At 36.3% G+C, this 20,752-nt stretch overlaps 1 protein-coding gene and 1 non-coding gene across 3 annotated transcripts; both read right to left on the bottom strand.

Annotated features, from left to right (window-relative positions):
- Positions 1-34: 34 nt before the first annotated feature.
- Positions 35-19,137, bottom strand: LOC124297424 (solute carrier organic anion transporter family member 3A1). 2 transcript variants are annotated; one of them, XR_006906607.1, is made up of 16 exons: positions 18,693-19,137; positions 9,432-9,691; positions 8,705-8,899; positions 8,053-8,106; positions 7,717-7,822; positions 7,404-7,620; positions 7,187-7,330; positions 6,866-7,081; positions 6,668-6,775; positions 5,991-6,227; positions 5,334-5,876; positions 5,035-5,224; positions 4,428-4,616; positions 4,194-4,345; positions 3,786-4,128; positions 35-3,443 (listed from the first exon to the last, which is right to left on the bottom strand). XR_006906607.1 is itself a non-coding variant. In XM_046748434.1 (15 exons), the coding sequence occupies exons 2-15, from the start codon at positions 9,605-9,607 to the stop codon at positions 3,836-3,838; spliced, it is 2,820 nt and encodes a 939-aa protein (XP_046604390.1). In that variant the 5' UTR covers positions 9,608-9,691; positions 18,693-19,137; the 3' UTR covers positions 35-3,835. The 2 variants fall into 2 exon arrangements, 1 of the variants encoding a protein (XP_046604390.1); XM_046748434.1 differs by having other exon boundaries at positions 35-4,128.
- Positions 19,138-20,602: 1,465 nt separating this feature from the next.
- On the bottom strand, positions 20,603-20,674 carry Trnap-ugg (transfer RNA proline (anticodon UGG)). Its single transcript has one exon. It is a non-coding gene; the product is annotated as a tRNA-Pro (tRNA).
- Positions 20,675-20,752: the final 78 nt, after the last annotated feature.

The following is a 20,752-nucleotide window of genomic DNA, read 5'->3' as shown; positions in this document are numbered from 1 at the left end:
TCTTCGTTTTATGTATTTGTTATATATATATATATATATATATATATATATATAATATATATATATAATAATAATAATCTTATCTCGAGGTAACTTCCTTATATCTGTAGGTATAATATTCAGGGCACGATCCAAATTCGAGCTTAGATATCTCCAAATTTTTTTTAATTCTCTGAATTTCGTTGTTGTTTCTTTGAAATTTACTCATTGGATTGAGTTTTAGATATTCTGTTAACCCTGGATTGAAGTCAGATGCAAGTATTTGAAAATTGCAATCTCAAACCCTAAAAATGTCTACTTCATTTGACAAGTTTTAAGTGAGTAATTTCGAATGGAATGAAAGCAAAACATAGGGCAGCAAATAAGAATAGGAAGAAATGCTCATTTGGATAGTTGCGCTTTAGTTTTACATCATGCCACCTTGAATTCTGACAGTTCTATAAATGAGCAACACATAAGTTGGCAGAGTTAGAACTTAGAAGGGTCAGAATCCAAAATTTTAGAAACATATACGTACATTTATGAAATATTTGCATTTGTCATCACATGGGAATGTTACAATATAACAAGAAGTTTCACCAATCTAATTTTTATAGCCATCTATCACCGTTTGCGATTTCAGTTTTAAAAATCGGGTCAATATTTCAAGATCATTGCAGGAGCTAGCAGTAGAAATTTTTCCGCGACTAGGATATATTTCAATGTCAAGTACATTAAACACTGTTAGCTCTTTCGATGTCTCGATTTTAATGATAAAAAATAAAATAAAAGCAAGATAAAAATTTGATTAACAGTCATAATTTAATCCATTTACTTTACCAGATGCAGATTATTTTGAATAATTAGCCACATTTTTCACCGTCAAGTTCCAGCGGATGCATTAGTTTTACATTTTCTCTTTCCTCCATACTGGTGATTCCGATTTAGACAGTTTCTGGCTAATCCTGCTCTTCATTCTGTCTATAATACCAGCGGATTTAGCAAATTATGGCTTGCCATCAAACACGACAATTTTGTCATAAATTCTAAAATAAGAGTTTCATACACAATGCTACTAATAATAATGATAATAATAACATTAATAATAGTGTTAGTAATCATGATTAAATGTGGTAATTGAAAAATTTCTGTAGCGTGTTATTTAGAAATTGTGATAATATTAAAAGTGTGTGGTAGTTATTTGAATGTGTCATTAAACAAATATTCAGTTGAAAATTTAGATATACTACGTGTGTATATATACGTAATATAATATATATACTTACAAGAGTATTTTAAGTATCGTAATCGGTAATATTGATATATGTATAGTTTTAAGCGACACGATTACAATCATAAGTCAGCTTCGCGTCATTTTTTCATGAATAATGTTTTAATCAATTAATGATCGAACGAAAATTCATCTCAAATGATATACAATATTTTATGTACATAATATGTTGCTTCTAATTGTCAAATTGTCAAAAATATCAAGTATACAATCAAGGTGACACCAACCGTTGCTTTTTTTCCTTAAACTTGAAAATTCCCTTTCTTTTTTTGTATATTACTCTAACCAGAATTAATTTATACTTTTCCCTGTTGATTTTTTTTCACTAACGCACCGACGATATAAGTCAAGATATTGTAATCACAATATGCTTCAAGGGAATTTTCACATTCAAATTCTGTAATTCGCTTTGAAAAAAAAAATAGATATACGTATATGTAAATATCCATCACTTTGGGGCTGATTTTAGTCGGACAATTGACAGAAATTGCTGTCACAATTGTTTATCATACACCATATATATAATCTGAGATTCAATAAGATAAGCTGAAAATCATCAGACAAATCGGGTACTTCATGTACGAACTTTTAAACATGTACCTTATTAAACAATTGAGCATACTAGGGTAGCGAATATCTTTTCACCTATCATTACACATTTGATTTGTACAGACGATTCAATAGCATTAAGTCAATTACGCGTTGTTGTCATTACTTAATTCAACTAAAACAAACAGAAAGCACAATAATAATTTTCGTACCGTTACGTTGCATATTTAAGATCTTAATTAATGTACAAATATTTTATAATCGGAGATCAAGTTCAGATGCGCTGCATAAGTGAGTAAAATAAAATACAACGATATCAGATGAATAAGAAAAATGTCCAACTTGGAAGCATCTAGGATACGAATATACGCCACGTTATACAATTGCTGTTTTTGAGGTAAACGAGACCAAGGTGAATAGTAATCTCAACGCCCAAGAATAAAAAAGTATCAGATCATAATGTAATTACGTGCTTAGATTTATCATACAAAAATAAAACAAAAAATCATCTTCAAATTTTTCATAGCTTACCTCATAATTTTTTTGGAATTTTGTTTGTTTTTTTCCTTTGCTACTCTATATTGACTGATTTCTTTTATATAATTGTTTTTTTTTTTTTCTACTTCGAGAAAAGCTGTGATAGTACTTTCCTATAATTTTAAAAATAAATCACTGTTTAAGTTTCTTACAATTTAATGATATATTTCGTTTATGTTTTATATTATATAGACCTTTTTTCATTTTTTTTTTTCACGAGAGTTTGGTGCAGGTACCACAAAGGATATACTAAAACATAAACTGTATAACCTTGGTGCATTTTTTCAACACCTGTAAGAAACGCTCGTAACAAATGTCTTGTGTGTATATATATGTATATCGTATATGCGATATTCCATGTAACTTTGACCAGCTACTGATTTTGACCAGCTGCCTGCCGTATATTGACATAAAAATTCAAAATCAGAAGCGGAACGAAAATTGGTAAAAATAACGCAGATTAGCGCATATACCGTGTGTGTGTCTATAAGAGTTAGATACGTCTTACTTCATTATTTAATCATTTTTCTAGTCTTATATTTCTTAAGGCAGGAATTTTTATGTATGTACATATATCGAATATATAATCTTATATGTTCGACACATATATATATACACATATGTATTTATGTACATTATCAATTTTATTTACGTTTTACGCGCGCTCATTGTATCTTCAATAGAGCAAAGATTCAGTATTCATAGGGAAAAAAAAAAAAAAAAAATATGTAGGCAGTTACACCTTTTCTTTTAATATTATAATTCTTAGAAATTTTACGGGTTTATTGAAATATTTGTAAAAGGCGTTTTTTCTCTTCATGCGCGGGAAAATGGACAATTTTACGACTCTATTTCAGAGTTCAAGGAGATAAAACTTAAAAACTTTGTCCATGCGTCAATTTGAAAAATTTATTTCTAGTGATATAAGTGCAAGTCTTTTTTTGCTCTTTCTTTTATATAAATTCATTTATATTGTAGTGGAGTGCGACATTAATTCACGAGAAATTATTCAGCAACTCTCCGCCAAGCGCCTTTCTTTTCAATATATAAATTAACGTTGGGGTCCTTCCACACGGTTTTTGAAATCCTGATGAGAATAGAAATAGCGATGGTTAAAAATACCGAACGACGTATTTTTAACATGGCTACTGTTTAAGGTTAATCTTGTTAAACATCATTTAATTCAATACCACCCGACTAGATATGTAGCTGCTTTGAACAAGACCTGTAAGGCTTGTGCAAAAAAAAAATCTAAAAAATCATAGATCAGTATTTTTGCAAAAAATTTAGTCATACACGCGATAAAAAAAAAAATTAAAAGACGGAAAAAGAGAGAAACAGAAACACACACGCACACACAGTTACTTGGTATCATCATCTCAAAGAGCATACGTATGAAGAGAAATAAGAATAATTTCCACAAACTTACGCCGTGTGAGAATTGTACATTCAAATTCAATATCCTAATGCCAGCCCTCATTAAACACTCGGATGAAGTTTTTCAGTACTGTCCGGCCGCTTGATCTCTACCTCCAAATCTTCTGTGGCAAGCGGAGCTTGCCTTGTGTCAGGAATATCAAAAGGATCTTTTGTTTGAGGATTGTTGATGTCATTCGACGCTTCGGTGTGATTTGATGATTCCGTTTCCTCAAGATTTGTAGACTTTGTTGGCTCGGTGGGCGACGAAATCGAAGATGGCGTTGGCCCCTCGGTGCTTGGTGAAGTTGTGTCACCATCAGCAGTGTTCAAATGTTGCGGTCTTTCTTCAAACACTGCAAATACGGTAAATGGTAAAGGTTTTCTCTGGGGAAACGAATTCTCATCATTTGCTACTTACATTTGTCTAGGCTGATTATCGATCCGACAACTTCGTTGACTGTCAATGGTGGCGGATGTTCTTCGAGGTGTCTTCTCCTTCTCACTAGCCACCAATCGACCAAAAATAGTGCCAACGCCAGAATTTTTATACCGGCACAAAGTCCGACGTATCTGTAAAACATTGATAACAAAATTTAGATGCTTCCGATTTCTTGCTTCATTCTACTTTGCACACGAATAAGAAAATAATCACCTGTATCTGAATTGTTCAATGTCATAAAGCAAACAACGGCCCCCTTTTTCACCGCAAGTACTTTTCCACAGAATGCACGTTGAATCTATCAAATTGCCAAACAATATAGGTGCTGGTATATACCCGAACAATCTGAAGATGACAAATTGCATTCCAAGAGCAAAGGACCGCTCCTCTTCAGAGACGGATCTGAAATGTAAGTCACAACTGTTGATACTTTCTTTAGATATTACAGGGAATTTATTGTCCCGTCTCTATTGCCATATTATGTGAATTTCAATAGAAGTTCAATGTCTAAAATTGTTGAAAAGTTGTTTGCTACATTTCCTTTAGAATTCAAGGTGCGGGTATGGCCGGTGCAAGAAGGCTCTGCACTGGCCAATCAGCTGATCGTTATAGTCTCAGTTAAGTCTGTTTAACTATGCGAACATAAACGAACAGGAAACCCCGTGCAAGAAGTCATATTTGTTCCGTTACATTTACTTGATATTGAGTGAAATGTCAGTTAAAATCAACTTTTATAATTGTATCCGAGCTTGATAGAGTAATATATTTTTTATTGCCAGATGGCATCTTTCGATATTTTAAAGTTTTCGCCACAACTTACCGTAATACGATCATTAATAAAGGCATCTGTGTTACAGCGACGATGAAGGTCATGAAGAATAATAGAATAAGAAACGGAAATATAGTCCTACAAGGCGAGGTGCATGGGCCAGCCGTAGCAACGGGAACAACAGTAACTTCAGCGAATTCCGGCGCAGCTGGTGGCACCATGCTGAGATTACCGTGAATGCCTGTATCGAAGGAGAAAAATTTGTTAACGCAACTGGGAAACAGGTCCATAAGAATTCGGGATTCAATTGAATTTATAGTCAAAAATAAAGCAATTCATTTCTAACTTACACGCGCAGTTGGTAAAGTTGGACTTTGAGCTGAATGCCGTGCAACCCGCGTGGCAGGGGCTAAAATAAGTCAAGCCATTGTTGCCACAAACTGGTTCAACGTCAGTCATTCGGCATTCGCACCCAAAGTTGCAGGCGGCAGTAAGATTAACTTGAAATGGTTCAGGCCCTTTGGTCGTGCTGTTAAAATAGGGTATGGTGGTGCCGGCCATTTTGACATTGTCACAGCCAAGGAAAAACAAAAGGCCGTAACAAACAAGGCAGATTATATTTGAGACTAGGACGAATTGAACAGCACCCTTAGGCCTCAGTTCCAAACGTTTCAGTAGACAGCCACCAAAGAATATGCCGATACAAGCACCGGGGATCGCGATTGAACCAGTGAATATGCTGGCCTGGCTTTTTCCCAAACTGAATTGCGTCTCCAAATACTTTGGCAGAAACACAACGAAGCCCGAAACTATTACCAGCTCCATGCAGGCACCAAGACATGTCACCACGTAAACAGGATTGCACACCAGTCTCCACATGCTCCGTGGAATGTCTGTCAAAGTGAATTATTAAAAATACATGAGAAATATCGAAGAACAAGTAATGTCATTGTGAGGAGAAAATCAAGAAAATGATCGCAATACGTCGATAGCATTCATCATCGTACCTTTGACGTCTTTGCCATAAGCGGTATTGTCAGAGGTTTGTTCCTTCATGGGTTCTTTGTTCTGCTCTTTCTCCTTTGCTGTTATTGGCTTGCTCTTTTCAATTATCCGAATTTTCTCTTTCTCGCGTTGTAAAGTTTTCGGAAAACTGAAAAACGGCACTGCCACTAATACCAGCAACAAACCGCAGAGTAAAAATCCACCCCACCACATTCCAACCCATCTATGATCACCTGGATCTGTGGATAATTTGAGAACAAATTAAAATGACTCGCATTTTATATCTGACATCTTACATCCAAGTCTCAATTTAATCTCAGGTCTCAAAATTCGACTCTCAAATCTAAATCTTATTTCATCTTAATTCTTAAGCCTTGATAAGGATTAAGTACTAAGTATTAACATAAGTGTAAGTATTAAGTATTGCAACTTAAATACTAAGTGTTAAGTCATATTCAGATGAAAGAAATATCATCTTACCCAGAAAAGAATACGGGCGATGGAATTATTTTCATATAACAAGCGTTTATTTTGAGGTATGAACTGAATATAACTGGTGAACATATTTTCTAGTTCATTAAGTTAAAAAACGACGCTGTCAAATTGCAAAAAATTTTCAAGATTGAACGTCCGTATATCCCTGTGTACCTGAAATAGTAGTATACAACTGAAGGCTCACCTATGCTGATGATAGTTCCGGCGAACGAATCCATGTGAAAAGACAATAGATAAGCACCGAGAAGAAATCCAAGAACAGGTCCAAAAGCTGCCATACTGTACATGCAGCCTGGAAATTCGTAACAAAATTGATTTTCCAGTTAATTCAAAACAGGCCACCTTCTCAAATTTGTCTGGAATAAGATCGATTAATACTAACCGATGTACAAAGAGGCACTCTCCGGCCTGACGTGATCATCAATGTAAGTTGTTCCGAGAGTGAACAAAGGTGAACCACCACAACCAAGAAGCAGTTGCGCAAGTACGAAAAGCATCACCGGACCAGCGGTAGAAGGAGATCCTTGTATGCAGTTGTCACCGCGAAGATTATTGTGTGGGGCTAAAGGCGGCGATGATAAACCGGTAGAAAGTCGGCCTAAATCCAAGCATAAATTTTTATTTCAATTATAAATTGAATATCGGTTTCTCGTGATTTAATTCTTCCAATAGGTCAGATTGGACCATTCGGTCAACCACTCACCTAAGCCCATGTCTTGTTCGCGCAGCGATACACCACGGCATATGTTATCTGAACTTGAGTTATTCGATGCTGTACCTAAGTTAGGTTCGGCTGTGAAATGAGGCACCATAAAAATCATTGAGCCAATGCCCATTATCACGGCGCCTGAAACAACAAAGAACTGTTAAGGCTAGACTGATAATGATTGACCGACGAGGAAAGATGGTCAATTACTTACCAATTGCTATCCAAACGGGAATATGCCGTCGGCTGCCTAAATAGCTTACAAATATCACCGTTATTACATTGCCAATTTCGTATGAACTGGCGATCAGACCTGAGAGGCTTGACGGTATCTCAAATCTTTTCTCTATTGTTGTTATTACAGAATTAATGTAACCAGAGCTAAGTGCCTGCTGCAGCGTAACAAGGAATGACAGAAGGAATACGAACACCTGGAAGTAAGGGAAAAAAATTTGCAATCGGTAAAATTTTTGTGCATGATGTCGCAATTCAAAGATACACAGTTTTGAGAACTTAATTATTCTTACCTTTATCCCTGCGAATCTTTGTATAAAAATTGGCCTGCATGTTAAAATTCCACAGTCCTTTGAATCTGGATTAATCGGTGGTGTCTGCGCTCTTTCTTTTTCAGTCCTGTATCAACCAAAATTTTTGTATAATAGAATGCGTACTCGCAAAACTTCAGGACCCTTGAATTGCTCGATTATTTTTGATATTGCATAAAGAAAATAAGAATAAAAACAAATTAAAACAGAGCTAGAAAGATGTTTTCTCATTTCCCAACTATCCTTACAAGTTTTAAACGGAAATATTTGATTAAAAAAAAAATAAATTGAGGGAGTTTTTGGTGTGCATTGTTTTACCTGTCGACCATGGAAGCACTGGGATTCCTGCTGTGACATTTGATGATGAAATCTCTGCAAAATGCATAACAAAAACCACAAAGCGTGAATAATAGCAAAGTGCGTTCCGTGTGTATATAATTAAGAAATTGCCAAAACGATTAGAAGCGTGTTGTTTACTGAACAAGTGCTATCGCTGAATATCAAAATTCTCTGTTTACTCTTCGTGCGCAATGCGTAAACAGTTTCGTTAATCGCTGTCTCATTTTAATTACAGTAATAAGTCTAGCTGAACATAGCATTGGCAATTTGACCAATCGCGATTTCGACTATTGTGATTCGATTTCAAAGTTTCGTTTAATATTTAACTGTGTCATGGTCAAGTTGTAGATTAGTCCATAAAGAACAGAAGCTAATCTTCTGACAATGAGCCAATAAATATCGACGTTGTGCAAGCCTCTAATTGTGGGAATGTGCTGTCTGCAGTATAATGCGCGTTTCAGCCTTTCACTTGAATTGAAACACGGTTCTATTTGTGATTGCCAATAATATGTAATCATTAGTATTAGGGAAAAATCTATTGGGCGAAGCTGCAAAAACATTCGCAAAGTCATTTGGCGCATGGAGCGGCGAAGGCTTTCCATTCCCGAATAAGTTTGTAACTGGGAATCACCTGTGATCGACAATACCGGAACTTGGATTCCTACTGTGACACCTGATCACTGTGTCATGTGTCAGTCTACTGCTGCTTGGCTGTGACAAATCCGCGTCTTCTCCAGCAGCCGTGCTTTCGGCGTAGAGCCCAGTCATCGCGTACATGCTTTCGTTTCTCCTGTGACCCGTGTGATAGTTGCTGCCAGATTCGGACCTTGAAAAATAAAATCAAGAACTTGATTTTGGCACCGAATTAAACGTAAAAAAAGTAAAGCATGAGCACAGGGAAATTTCATTTTCAAGTGAAGCATTTCATCCCAATACACTCAGTGTGCATACGAAAATTTTAGTTTTACTCAACCGGCGGGAAATTTAAATGATCAAAAATCGAACGGTTATCACACGGTGGGAAATTAAAAAATTACAAAGTTTTGCAGTGCCTGTTTTTTGTATTATTATTGTAATGCTTCATTTCCAGGAGATTTGTTAAGGTAACGATAAGTTTTAGATCAATTACGAATAAGAAAACCCAGCGTACTACAAAAATATTAGGTTTACTCATCTGGCGGGAAATTTGAGTGTTTAAAAATCGAACTGTTATCATACGGCGGGAAATTCAAAATTGCAAAGTTTTCGCTACCTGTTTTTTGTATTATTATTGTAGTGTTTTATTTCCAGGAGATTTGTTAAGCTAACGATAATTTTTAGATGAATTGCGTAAAATTGTTTGTAGATAATAAATTCACCTTTTGTGACCACTTTCTGACCGTTTATGGCCAAGAGCACTTGATATGCTTTCGTTTCTTTTGTGGCCACTTTCCGAACGTTTGTGGCCAATAAAGCCACCGCCGGATTCGGTGCGTTTGTGACCGAACATGCTGGAACTGGATCCATTTCTTTTGTGCCCGCTAGTAGACGCCATCTTTGATTGCAGGTTCGTCTCTGAGGACGTTCTGGTTTCGTGCTTTCAACTACGGTGAGACCAGCATCACTCTATCGTCATATTCTGTGTCATAAAAAGAAAAGGTTACGATTAAAATTGAGTCGCAAACAATCCAGAGATTGACGACTTTCGCTGCCGCTAGTAGCAGCAGGAAGTTGTGATAGCGCGCGGTGTAGGGAAAAGAAGAAAAAAAGCTAGCTCACACATGCCAAAATTCGACACACTGGTACAATTTTGTCACAGATTTCAAGGCTCAAGTGTAGACCACAAATCTGACCATGATCTGAATCCCAGAACGATGCAAGTGTCGGAACTTACTGTTACGCTGCATGTGATTTATCACGCCTTCGTTAGACCAGAAGACAAAGAATTGGATTTGCAACATCAGTGCACTTTGCATTAATTAGAAAGTGTCGCATACAAACTGTTCATTCCAGAGTTCATTCTATGATTAGTGGTATATAATAACTGAAGATAGTTTTACACGGCGATTGATAAATCCCTCTTTCTTTTTTTTTCAACATTTTTTTATCCATCAATTTATCAAATTGTTTACACACAAGAATTTAATAGGGCTAGTCTATCATTTTAGATCAATATAGAATACGAAATTTTCAACACGAGTATAGAAAAATTTAATACAATTGAAGAATGAAAAGCAAAACAAGGCGTTTGATTTTATATTTTCTGAAATTGGCGAGTTCAATTCCGTATACTTTTTTATTGCGAGGTTCATAAAATAACATGTTCAGTATTAACTGTTGTATCTTGTATTATAATGTAAATATTTATCGGGGTTACGTTACACGATGATAATTCTTCCGTGTCCTCGCTGCTTTGCTTGCAGCTGCTCATGGTTTGTATATTTCTTCATCATCGTTTTTATCACTCAGCAACGACTTACAAGTTAGTTTACGAAAGATAAGATAGTCATTCCGTATTATAAGGTCTGGCACCAAATTAAGCACAATCATTACCATGAGCCACGAGCTTTTTATTTTGCCTAATAATGTATCTATTCATTGATCGTCAAGTTTATAAAGTTTGCTGCTGAATAAAATCGCGACTCTTAATAATTACGTTAAAAGTGGTACGGATGAAGTAGAGTTTAGAAATTCGTTTCGGACGATCTCTGCAATAAAGTCTGAATTCACCCACGTTATGAGCTCAGATCCATCGAAATTAGACAAACCATAAAATTTTATAAACATTCAAAAGATAATATCAACCAAACGTGACTGTTAATTGAAAAAGACAAAAAAAAAAAAACGAAGAGATTCATTCAATAACAATCGATACCATCAACCTGAGTTCTTTCACTTTATCAACCTTGATTCAGCTATTATTCTGTTCTATGTGGCGCGTTTTACACAGGCAATGAGCGAATACTTTTCTCAAAGTTATCGAAGGTTGCGGTATAGGTAATGCCAACACCCTCGTCACCCACCGACATCAGAAAAGTGGAACTCGTCAATGCGTCGACCTCGCAGGCATTGTAACCGCTACACTGTACCGTAATACGTATAGCAATCATTCACTGTCTCTGCACCATAAACACGAATACGTAGAGCCAAAAATTAGAAAGTTGCTTTCGGCGAACGATCTAGACTCCCGGCTGTATTGTTACGAACGCTCTGTTGGCGGATTGTATCCTTGAGAAATTTTTCAGCTGCCTACTCTATGCCAAATTATAACCAGATTGAAGTTATTAAAGTTAATGTGACGAAATATTGTAACTAAAATCATTGTTTTGAAAATTTAGAACGACTTTAAAGGAGTTTCATTTCCAAATTCTAAATACACGTTAATTTTTAAAATTGGATTACTCGATTTAAGACGATCCTACAGTTGCGATATAATGATTTTTTTTTCTAAAAATGAATCGTTACATTAACGTTACGAACTTCACTCTCTCATATTGTACACACCTATAATGCGTGATAGTTTCACCTTATTCGTACGAAGATGATGTATTTTTATTTCTATTCGATCGGTTGTTTAATCCGCCATTTGTCTGCTCAAGCACGAAAGTCATCGTGTCCTTATTTTGACTTTATGATATCATCGCACGTATATAGTATGAGGTCATTTACATACCGCACGAATAACAGTATTGCAAAGTTGAAGCAACACTGGGCATTGAAAAATTTCGATGAGTATCTCAAGTAATTTTCTTCTTGGTATTCGTTGAGACAATTATAAAAATCGAGAAATTACTGTCTTTGAAAGGTATACCTAGTTTAAATTAGATGTTTCCAGTTTTATTATGTTCTCAAACCGAAGGTATATTTATGTATTTATTAAACTGTAAAGTTAAAAAATATTACAAATCATTTATATCATCGAGTGGAAAAATGAAAAATTGGTGTGCGTGACGTTGTTTACCATTTTTTTCTCCAAAATTTCAATGAAGCACTTTAAGGTCGAAAGTATCTGCTACAACTTGGCGTAGGCTTGCTGATATCGTGTGTGTGTGTGTGTGTGTGTGTGTGTGTGTGTGTGTGTGTGTGTGTGTGTGTGTGTGTGTGTGTGTGTGTGTGTGTGTGTGTGTGTGTGTGTGTGTGTGTGTGTGTGTAGCTATGCATGCAATAGGCGAATTATCCACATATCGATCCGTGTTGCCGGTTTGCCCTTGATTTTATATCCATGAAAATTTGAACAAGGCTTTTGGTCTCGCTATATGAACATCCTATACAAGCATTATAAAAGACATTCGATAGGTGGTTACTGACGGACTGAATTCCTGCCTGCAATACCTTGCCACGTGTTGCTATATACCACACTACGGATATTCAGTCTCCAATAGGTACGGACACATGTGTATGAACAACCAGAAGCGCGCTAGTCGCGCGCACGTGCGAAATACATTATTCTATACATATACAAAGTCCGCGAAAATGGATCGAAACGTTCGATATCTAGGCAGATATATGTATATTATATAAGTAAAATATTTAATCGAAAAAGTGGTATGCCTTGCCCTTTGTACAATTATTACGACGACGATTATCTTTCAAACCTTTCAATAATATCAGACGTCGGTAAATCCGACACCCGTCGTGAAAAAATTTCAAGAAAGTATGAATTGAAGAGCTACTTATAAGCTCTGGAAACCAACAAATAACAACTTTTGAGCTTGCCTCCGTTGCGAGACAATCAATTTTGAAGAATAGGTCGACCACGCTACCGTAAAACTACCCCCCCCCCCCGCCACCCGTAAGTCGAAAAAAAAATTGAGACCCTTATTTTTGATAATATAGAAATTAAGAGCTAATCAGAAGCTTCCAATATTCGTTGAGATCAATTTCCTAGAAAACTACCCCTAACAAGATATTTATCCCTTAAAAAAGTAGAGCAAAAAAAAAAATATTTTACCCGAAATCCGAGACTGTCTTTTCTGACCATCTAAGAGCTTTAAGATTCTTTAAATGAGATTTTTAAGAACTACCCTTAAAATTTATCGCAACAAACTTTTATTTACGGCAAAATGTTCAGCGATTCAAGAATTGACGGGATATTAATCGATTGATTTTTGAACTGATCCCCCTATACCCACCATTATTGATTTGTCATCAACAATTATACAGCGCACCTTTAAAAACTTATCGCAGCAGATTCTCATTTACGGTAAAATGTGTGTGTGAAAAATTATACTTATAATAGTTAAGCAATTTCGACACGTTACTTGCGTTCACTATGTGAAGTTTGTAGTTTCGAATCTGTTATTCTAATTGAAGCGTTAGTTGCTTAAGATTCTTTTATATTATTAACGTACTTGACTTCAGTTACATGTATATTATACAATTTTTCATTACGAGTTGCGTGTTAGCCATATCTTACCACGTGGAGGTTGGTGCAAGTACAACTCGTATCGTTTCGTACTTAGCATATCTGAACTGGTTAATCAAGTAGCATCCGTCAGAAAAACCGAATCTATATATCAGTGTTGTGTACATAAATAAATGGAATAACAAAAAAAAAGTTGATTGAGTTCTAGTATCTGCTTGCAAACAATTTATTCTGAGTTTTTGTATTGTCTGGATTTAAAGTTTGGAAACAGAATACGATGCCTGTATTAAGTATGCAATCGAGAAATTTATTTCTTGAAATTCCGTTATTTTTCAGTTAAAACTCTGACGGTTCCCGTAAATTATGAGTAAGAAGCGATTCACGCAACATAGTTATTAACGAGACTGTGACTTAAACAAAAATTAGTTGCCCGAAATTTGTATTGTAAATAACAGGCCAAATTGTTATTATTGGGATTCACACATTCAAATATAAATGAGAATTTGAATTTCAATCTCTTCGATGATTAACGATTTCAAGTGTTTTAAGTTTACAATAACAAACTAATTCTCAGATCATTTGGAACGAGCGACCGTTACAGCCAAAAAAGAAGCTCTACACTCACACGTAGGTTTCTAAAAAAAAGGTTCAACACCAGGAATACTCTACGCTTGAAAGGTCAAAGAAAAATAAAAATAAACTTTTCAAATACATACAAAACACCTAATTCGACTTCGTCGTGAAATTTTTAAAAAAAGAAATACTTAGCGCCTGCACGCAGGCCACCCAATAACCTCGGTGTCACGTGTTGACGCGTTTTGGCGGGAACGGCCTGCAGCCAGCGGTGATGAAAGTAATCAACACCTGACAATATGAAAATAAACCTACACGATGTTGAAAAAAGACATACGAATACCGAAAATGACAAGACGAATGATGAACAGTAGGTGAACTATTCGCGACATGAATCCGACCTACCAAAGAATCCGCATGGCAGAATTATAAGCGGTTGCTACTATCTGGTTCCACCACCTTCTTACCGCACTGCGCATGAGATACTTATAGATATGTGTAGAGGTGTGACTCGTATATGGGGCATTCCACGTCAACTCAACCTGGGTTTTACCCTTGACCTCTTAGACGTGGCGCGCGATTTTTTATATGATTGTTCTCAGTTTGAAAGAAACTCGGTTTTTTTTTTTTTTTTTCCCTACTCAATTTGAATTTTCTACAATTTTTAGAAACGATTTTATCGACCGACCAAAAGTAAAAATTTGAAAAAATTATGAAAAATCCTGCGTCAGATATACAAATTTTCAAGCTTGGACCCGGAGCGGGCCGATTTTCCCTTCTTACTGTTTACAAACTGGGAACAGTGGCTCACTATTCTTTTTGAAATAAAAACTGAAACGACTTTTCTTCCAATAGAAATTTTATGTGGCTATGATCAACGTATCGTTTGTTTCTTCTGTCACTTGCGTGGCCAGTCATTGGCACGTATAAGATTGGCTTAGAAAGGAAACTCGTTCCAGTTTTGATTCCAAAAAAATAGCGAGCCAGTGGGAACCCAATAATGAACATTGCTGTACATATTTTCTATTTCCAGGTCTGTTATTACGCAATGGGTTCGCTTTACTTTTGGTAAGTATTCAATGAGAAAAACTGTTGACTTACAATGGTGTTCACTTCTGCAACAACTCGTATTTACGCGTTATAGTTTAATTAAGTGGCCGTTCGCGTAGGAGGTTTTAATTCTATCTTGAGATAACGGTACCACATGCAGCATAAAACTCCTCGTCTCCCTTCGCTATTGCGTACAAGTCTTACACACCTTTAAACAGTCATGTGTTCCAGCTGAAATGCTTTTGCTCCGATCTTACGGTGACTTTCGAATTCCACTGTTCTCGTTTTCTCATAATATACTAGCACTTTGACTGAGAATGAAAAACGTTTTTCTTTTTATTTCTAAAAGTTCCCAAATCACATAATTTTTAAGAATTCCTAGTTCCAGGGCATATCAGAAAAATCCGTATTCGGGGATTTACATTCTTTCTGAGATAAAAATTGCCAACTCAAAATATATAACGATGAGAAGTTACATGGCGCAGAAAAACGGGATCGACATATTTAATGCATACTTTATGTTTGACCTATTTTGTGTTCGGTCTGTGGCTCCAAAGCCACTTTACCCGGAGGTCAATGGCATCGAGATGATTCATTTATGCGTTATACGGATACCTATATGGATATTTGTGGATGTGTGAAATAGCTGTACAACAAATTTGGCCTAACGTAAAATCCAGTTACTTTTCAATTATTTGTTAAACATTTAGGAACATGTATTGCAATGGAAAATAATTTATGCGGGGATTGTGAGTTGTAAATATCCTTCGCCAGCGATCCCGTAAACTAATTTAACACCTTGAAGTTTCCAACGTTACTCTATGCCCATCAAGCCGTGCGATTCGGACGGTATAACGGATAATGTGGAGTGAACTACACTTGAAATTTGTCTAATGTGGAATTCCGTACGTGGGATCTGTTAAGAATGGGACAAACGATACCGTAATTGTTATAATACATTTTACTTTGAAGTTAGCTCACTGGAATCGATATATTTGCTTGTAGCTCACAGATAGGAAGGCAATGAAGAATGAATTCATCGATCGAAATAACGTTCGGAAAAAAACTTATCCACTTTAATTAGGCAAGTAAGCTGTAAAATATTCCAATATTTCAATGCCTGGCGTACCATATTTGGCAAAACAGCTTTTAGTTTTTTGAATATGTTCATAGACATCAATAAGGAAATTTCCAATAATTGCCACAAGCTGGGCAACGAAAAGAAACTTCAGGACCGTCCGGAAATTCGTATTCAAAATTTAATAAAAAATGTATTTACTTAACTACGAGAATTAAAAGAGTTTTTCTAAACGGCCGTGTTTCACATATTTTGACCCAGAATAATATTTCGCAGAAGAAATTTTTCTTTTATTCAACCGAAGCGGATGACGGACTTGAAGGATTGATAAACACTTTCTGGCATTACTTAATATTATTTTTGTTATTTCTCTTTCCGCCAGATTTTGCAAATTCTATAATTGGGAAATTTCAGACGCTCGCCGGGCTTGATAACAATTTTTCGATAACCTCGGTATTTAGCAAATTTTATAGGATTGTCTGAAATTCAGTAAATCATAATACAGCAAACATACTTATATTTTGCAAACTAAACTACAAATTATTGTTCAAAATTGTTTTGAAGTTGTGCTAATTTTCAAAAGTTTCAGACTTGAATTAATTTCAGGATTTCGATGATGATGAAAAGTTTTGTTTTCTCAAAAACATTGATTATGATTAGATATCTAAGATATGAAAGTTGATCCTACGATCACTAATTTAAAACCCACTAGAAAAATCAATTTACATATGACTGATTCACTTATAAGTATCTGTTTCATAAGTTGAAATCTTTGAAACAAAATATTTTTGCATAAATCTTCAACATTTAAAGAATAAGCCAATTGTCCAGGTTTTCACGTTTGAATTACCTTTTTTTAATTATAAGGTAATCTTCAAGCTTGATAATAAAATTAGAAAAAATACCATACCTAACGATGAAAAATTCACCGATATAAACCGGCGAGAACTAATTTTGTTGCCGATTCACGTGTATACCTAATGTGATACGAAAGTAGTTAAACACTACCGATAAGTTTGGAGGCAGCGAAGAATAAAACGACGAACGTGGAAATTCGACATGCGGAGATATCTAGCTCAAATGTTGTCATATTGCATGCAAATATGGATACAATGATCGTGTGCACTTCAATGAATCATCGACGTTAAACGCGCACTTATATCTTCAGATCTATAACACACATGCGTCTAAGTGAAAACGTCACATAATATTACGAACACAATTACAATTGTAATTAGCGTGTAAGTAAGAGGGATATTATTTTTCCGATCTTGGCACAGAGTTGTTTAATTAGAGATCAAAAAATCAAACAATGACGATATTGGTCGAAGGAAGAATGATTGGCCAATTTTCAGCCTCCAACCCTGTTGTTGACTGCACAAATCCTTCGGCTCTAAATATACTCTAAATACCACAATTAACCGCCAATCAAGGCCCAAGCTGGCTGGCCTGGCCACATCATCGATGCTGTTATGCAAATACATGCAGCAATTGAAATTACGTGTTCTCGTCTGGTCTGACTTGGTATTTTCTCATTGTATTTGACAATCGCGATAAGTGACACCATTTGTTCAGCCTAATTCACAGAATCGCGGAAAAACGTTTTAGCAATGGGAAAAGAAGTCGCAGAAATTTACTATGAATCATAATTTTGTAAAACTTTCTGTATACTTTTTTTCCCACATCTATTCGTTGGACCGTTTCTTGATTGGTTTTACACAATAAATGCATTTCAATAATTATTTTTATTACGATTTTCATCATTTTTCAAATTCACCTCTCGTTGTTTTGAAAGATCTTTGCCTTTTAGTAGCTAACAACTTTCAAGAATTTTGTCACATAATATTTGCTTTAAACGTTTTCTTCAAATTTCAGTAAAATAAGAAAAAGGAAAAGAAAACAAAAAAAAAAAAAAAAAACACGTAGCTAAACATGCTGAAGAAAATTTGAGTTTTGTTCTTCGACAAGTTGAACTTGAAAATACGTAATATTTGTGGCGCAGATCTGAAACATTATCCATCTATTTTGATGCCTGTGTATTCTACAAACAACGATAATACTAAACAAATTGGATATGAGGATTCCCTTAGAATTGTTTCTCTTTCTTTAGAGCGAAACCGAAATCTGACTGACAAGAAGTGTTATTGGAAAACCAATTAATTTCAATTCATTCACCGTTCCGTGAAATTGTTTTTCTCGACAGGATCAGCTGCTGGACTTTAAAACTCGATCGGGGATAGAAATTTCGACTACACAGAGAAGCAGCGAAGGAAGCTAGTCAACTTTTAATCCCATCCAAGGATACAGTTAGCTGGCTGTTCTGGATATTCCGAACTCTTTGTCGATCGTACTGTACATGCCGCACACAATCCAGACACGTTCGATCGTAGAGACAGAGAGAGAAAGAGAGACAGAAGGGGGAGAGAGAGAGAGAGAGAGAGAGAGAAAGAGAGAGAGAGATACAAGAAACGGGAATTTCATCCAAGGTTAAAAGAATAAGATGGGATAGGGCCGTTTAGTTCAAAATATTGGCATTCAATTAGGAATTATTGTTCGTAGCAAAAACTCACTCACCATCAAAGAACAGAGGCCAGCGCAGATGCCTTGAGGGTTCCTTTGTGTGGGAGGAGAGAAACTGCCGATTGTCCCGTTCCGAAGGTAAACACGAACGCATAAAATAGTAGACGAAAAAAAACCGATTAGGGATAAACGGGAGAAAAACCGAGGAATAAGCGAGAGGAGAGAAGGAATTACGGATTATCACCACACCGAGGACACGGGACGAGGTATCACAAACTGGTCGCGGGCATTAGGCACAAATCACAAAAATGCCAGGATATTTAGATGCTGCACGAGACGCGGCGGACGATAACGATGCGAATTTCGGTGCGCAAACTACAGTGTAACACTTCCGCATCATTTGGACTTCCCATCGGCACCGTCAAAGTTCAGAGACGTAGACCGACCAGCTGTGTTTTTGCTTTGACCATAGACTTATAGCTATGGCTTTGACGGTATGTCGCCTGCCTGCCTGCCTCCCTGACTGCGTCTCGAGCTCTGCGCATGCGCAATTTTGACTTTATCACCATGCCACTTCGCGGCTCCTGCTGCCATCTCTGCGGTTCATCCGACGGTCCTTTCATTATCGGCAGAGTTATTTTTAGGCTATATGTGCAGGTTTGGAAGTTGTATAATCCGGAGTACCTCACTACACTGTTTTTGGGTCATGTTTACATCAGGAGATGTAAAGTACGGTTCACGTTCTCACGTGGCGTAATAGTTTACTTTTTTTTTTGCAGTGATTATTACGTGTTATGAATCTTTTTATTCGTGAAGCTGCTCTCACAGTTTACTCCAATCCCACGGGACTAAATATTGTCGCAGGAAAATGCTCTTCCAATATTTTCGTCGTATGCTCTTAAGGAGTTTAAGCATGGTGCTTGTTTTACCGACCGTGTAGCATTGCTTGGCTCTCGATCACGCATGTATAAACAATATATTGTCCCAAGACCACGTCTCTATTAAATTACGGATTATTTTCGCGTTACTCTGAAAATGTGCCTTTAATCATTCTGTACAGCGCTTTGGTGTCAAAAAAACTAAAGGGTGCATGCTTAATTGAATATTGCGATTTCGTAGAATCCGTGCCATTTCTTTATTTCTGCATCAAACGAAAATCAGTTACGGTGTTTTTGTTCAGAATCGCGTATATGATGGGATGATCAAGTGCTTCTTTGCGTTTGAGATACGTTGACTTTAATATTTGGAGATATACATATACGTCAACGTCGAAATCTACCAGGGCACCTCCTTAAAAAATGCTACCAGGGACACCGTCCTTACTCACTGCGACATTGAATGTTACTTATTTTGTCTATTGCCGAAGCTATGAATTACTGATGTAAAAATACCACAGTCAGCGCAATTCTATATGCAATACCGAACAACATGTCCAAAAAAACTTTTTGTTTCATGTTAGAATAACGCCGGAAAATGTAGTCCTGCAATAAGTATGGTAATTCAGCTACAGAAATACATTTCTCGAAATTATTGTTAATGCGTGCTACAAAATTTGATCTGGAAATCTGTATTCATTATAGTGTGTAGAATTCCGTTAACTGCGGCATTTTCACGTTGGTGATGCGTAGGCCTTGATAATACATAAAAACAACTGATATTTAACGCGGTCAGTAAGGACCATGAAGACTGACTATATAGCATGCGAGTGAGAATTATCAACAGCAAGCATAAAAGTAATCGATCCGTACCAATTTTTCGAATTTGTCTCAATTTCCTACACAATCATGACCATATATTCTAACACCAATAACATCTCACACCAGTCCCAAAGGTTTAATATATAGCTAACTAAGTTTGTTAGTAAGAAAGGAAAATTGGAAACCCTTTTCATAGCGAGTCTACTGATTCTTTTAAGCCGCCGCTCGTCTGGGACGAAGATGGCAGAGTTTTACGTGCACAAAAAAGGGCCCCTCCGGGATTTGAACCCGGGACCTCCTGCACCCAAAGCAGGAATCATACCCCTAGACCAAGAGGCCACATGACAGACGATTGGTCATTGGTAGTTATGGAATTAGTGAAAGCTTACATCGACGGTACTTTGTTAGTGTATTCGG

This window comes from Neodiprion virginianus, chromosome 2, assembly GCF_021901495.1.
Source record: "Neodiprion virginianus isolate iyNeoVirg1 chromosome 2, iyNeoVirg1.1, whole genome shotgun sequence".
Taxonomy (NCBI): domain Eukaryota; kingdom Metazoa; phylum Arthropoda; class Insecta; order Hymenoptera; family Diprionidae; genus Neodiprion; species Neodiprion virginianus.
The sequence above is the reverse complement of the archived record's forward strand: the minus strand, read 5'-3'. Positions and strand labels throughout refer to the sequence as shown.

Coding starts and splice junctions, on each gene's coding strand:
- LOC124297424 (XM_046748434.1), bottom strand. CDS start 9,607: ATGGCGTCTACTAGCGGGCACAAAAGAAATGGATCCAGTTCCAGCATG. Junction 8,900..9,431: donor TCAGAAAGTGGTCACAAAAG/GTGAATTTATTA, acceptor TTATTTTTCAAG/GTCCGAATCTGGCAGCAACT. Junction 4,129..4,193: donor GATAATCAGCCTAGACAAAT/GTAAGTAGCAAA, acceptor CCGTATTTGCAG/TGTTTGAAGAAAGACCGCAA.